Below are 3,215 nucleotides of genomic sequence, written 5' to 3'. Positions count from 1 at the left end.
ACAGACCCTAGTTTTTTGGTTGAACTGTGCCCCAGACTCTTCCTGGTTGATGTTATAAGGTAGAAAGATGTCCAGATGGTAGAGGTCAGGCCGTGCACCCAGGACTATTCTGTCCTCACCAACATCCAAGGTCAAAAATTTCACAGATCTCTGCAAACCAAGAAAACATATAGAACTCAACACAAAGAGTTTGGAAATTTGATTTCTGTGGATAACATCTCTGTGAATACTTGAATTGTATTAAAAATCATGAATTGCATTGTATCAAAAATCATTGGAAAGATTGTTTATTGCCCTTCATAAATATAATGATAGTCCTTTATATGATCATCAGTTGAGCACCAAGGCTACATATGCGAGTTAGCCGCAAAAAAATGAAGTGCCAAAATTTCATTGAAACATTTCATAGTTTTACTTATATCGAGCGCCCTATTAAGAAATGTTACGTCAAGTTAGTTCAAACCGTATGTATCTTCAACCGAGGACATTTTAGGAGTTTATCAAGGAGTTAAATACTTAGACTATACATAGACTAAACTTTTTCAAGAGGCTATATGATATTTTCACAACAATAGATGGGTACATCATCTTATGATACCATCTTGTGATACTTAAGAAATCTTGTTGACTGCACTACATAAAATAACACTACTTTTTTTTCTAAAATCATTATCAGTAAAAATCCTGAATGTTGTTGTTTTTACCACAGCAGGTAGTTTGAATTCTGCCACCAGGAATTCTGGGTAGCCGTCTGCTGGTTCTTTGATGATTGTGTACTCTGGCTCTGGTATTCTGTGGATAAGACAAGAAACCTGATTGGTCAATCAAATCCTTCTTCAAATATACTGATTGGTTGTAAAAAGAAAAGCTTGGAAACTTTCCCCTTGTGTGATTGGCTAATAAACAAAAACATGTTACAGAGGCAACCAATACACTAACACCTAATGCAAGTTAAATAAATAGCAAACATGATAAAAAAATACAACAATTTAAAGCTACATTGGAAACCAACCTGGTTTCTGTTGATTCAACTTCAGAAATGAGAGATGAAGACTTGTCCCTGGAAAAATACAGAATGATATCCCTTTAATATTGTTCATAGTTCCAGACAAGGCTTAAAAGTACTAGTAAAGCAACAACAAAGTAATAATATCCTCAATTGTATAAAGTATATAGAAAATGTTGGCAAGAACTTTTTTCTACTACATGTATTACAAGTTTGGAATCTAATAGCATTTTAAGCTATACCTATCCATTGACAAAGCAAAATTGGAATAAGAGGAATCAAAATAAAGGTTTGGAAAAATGGGATTTACTACCTGTCCATCTCATGGATGAAAGGTTTAGACTTTGTCCGGAGGAACTGTTCTTGAAGAGCACCAAGACATCTTCTGTTCTTCAAGATGGTGTAGTCTGAGAAACAAAAGGTAAGGAAATCATTACAATCAATATTTAAGCAGTGAATTATATTATAATACCAGACTTCTTCATTTAAACACATTCATGGTGTAAAAGCATCAGTACGATAACAAACATCAACAGACTCATGATGACATAAACAATTGTGACATTATATCCATGCATATGTGACAAAAAGTATGGAAAAGGCTGAAGACAATAATGTTAGACAAATTGAGTAATACTAACTTCTACTGAGAAGCATTTGGTACTTTTGTTCCAGTCCCTCCAGACAAACCACTAGGAAGAAGGCCTTGAAGATGTCTTGTTTCTAGAAATAAAGCACAACAATATGATTAAGAACAACATTCATGTACATTATAACACTAAAAAAAAACAAAGTTATGGGGATTCAATATCCTGAAAGATTCTAAATTCACAGAAAACTGTACATGTATGTGCTTTAAATGAAATACCTGCATTTTGTTGTAAAAGTTTGGATTGACTATCACATCATATGCTGTACAGCCTTTTCCACCTGTAAAGGCACACTCATGAGTTACTGTATTCAATGTTCATCAAACTCTTCAGAACTTAGTCATAACAAGGACATCACATCTACATATTAATGTCTCTGGTCATAAACTATCAAGAGGCTCAACACCAGACACTTAACCTTTAAGTAATTGCAATTTAATTAAACTAATATTATACTTAATAATGATTGTTGGGTCAACCAGACTTTAACTAAGTACTGTAAATGCATTTAATTTTGTAGGGATTCAATTTCGCAGTAGCAGAAAAATAGAAAGTTGTTGAGTTTGTGGTAGAGTCATAGTCACAGTGGTTTTGAGTTTGTGGTGAAGCGGCCACGGCAAAGACGGCAAACATAAAACCACCACAAACATTTCTACATTCACAGTATGTAAACTGTAGTACCAAAGATAAGATTTTGCAGGATGGTTACAATGACACGTATGGCCAAAATAACTTGACAAAGAGAGTTTCAAACAACATAGTGCTGACGTCTCCAACCTTTGTCCACTTCTGTGTGCGGCTCCCCGATACTCATACTGACGCGATATTTCCCAGCATCCTCTGACTCCAGAATCTCTCTCAGCTCCTCCTCATTGATATCCCTGGGCTCAGGGACCTGTGTGAAATAGAGAAGTTTTTTTTATGCCAACACCTCAGAGGAGGAAATCATTTTGTGCAGTACTATGATCCTGCTTTTACATTGTGTCTGACAATCTGTTTGGGATATAAAAACTAAACTATCATGGAAGGGATAAAAAATACAAATCACTGAATGTAATTCCACCCATCTGAATTGAATTTGTACCTATCTTGTTACAGGAATATCTTGTAATCTCTTACTAAGAGGAAGTCTTTTTATGGGATAATTAAGTTTCAATTCATTTAATCACCTCTTCAGCTGTGCAGACATTGATGAACACTTTCTGCTCATTGTCTGCCTTGGTTTTCACACAGAAACCTGGAAAATAAAAGGAAAATATTAGAAAAACTTTCTTGTTTCAACTTACTCTCTAAAACCTAAAAGTTGATTGAACCAGTCATTAAAAAATATAGGAACTGAGTTTCTCTCAAAAAGTGCACTTAACATTGAAGTTAGCTGAACGCACCCCAGTGGCGGCGGCACCGGGGGGGCAGGGGGGGCGGTTACCCCCCCAGAAAATATGTTGGGGGGGGGGGCCTCGCCCTCCCAAAAATCAAGCTGAACCCTGGGGTATTTTTTGAGGAGGGAAATTTCTAAAAATCAGCCTCCTAGAGTCCAACCCCAAAATTTACCCCTGAAA

At 36.0% G+C, this 3,215-nt stretch overlaps 1 protein-coding gene across 1 annotated transcript in view; it reads right to left on the bottom strand.

Annotated features, from left to right (window-relative positions):
• Window positions 1-3,215, bottom strand: part of LOC118421178 (PIH1 domain-containing protein 1-like) — a 5,551-nt gene that overhangs the window by 1,537 nt on the left and 799 nt on the right. Inside the window, exons 2-9 of the mRNA XM_035828340.1 lie at window positions 2,826-2,893; window positions 2,434-2,551; window positions 1,875-1,936; window positions 1,648-1,729; window positions 1,320-1,413; window positions 1,013-1,060; window positions 705-792; window positions 7-150 (exon numbers count right to left, since the gene is read on the bottom strand). Of these exons, the coding sequence (XP_035684233.1) occupies window positions 7-150; window positions 705-792; window positions 1,013-1,060; window positions 1,320-1,413; window positions 1,648-1,729; window positions 1,875-1,936; window positions 2,434-2,551; window positions 2,826-2,893 (704 nt within the window). The remainder of the gene's footprint in view (window positions 1-6; window positions 151-704; window positions 793-1,012; window positions 1,061-1,319; window positions 1,414-1,647; window positions 1,730-1,874; window positions 1,937-2,433; window positions 2,552-2,825; window positions 2,894-3,215) is intronic.

Source organism: Branchiostoma floridae, chromosome 8 (assembly GCF_000003815.2).
Source record: "Branchiostoma floridae strain S238N-H82 chromosome 8, Bfl_VNyyK, whole genome shotgun sequence".
NCBI lineage: Eukaryota > Metazoa > Chordata > Leptocardii > Amphioxiformes > Branchiostomatidae > Branchiostoma > Branchiostoma floridae.
Note: the sequence above shows the minus strand (reverse complement) of the source record. Positions and strands in the feature narration are given on the sequence as shown.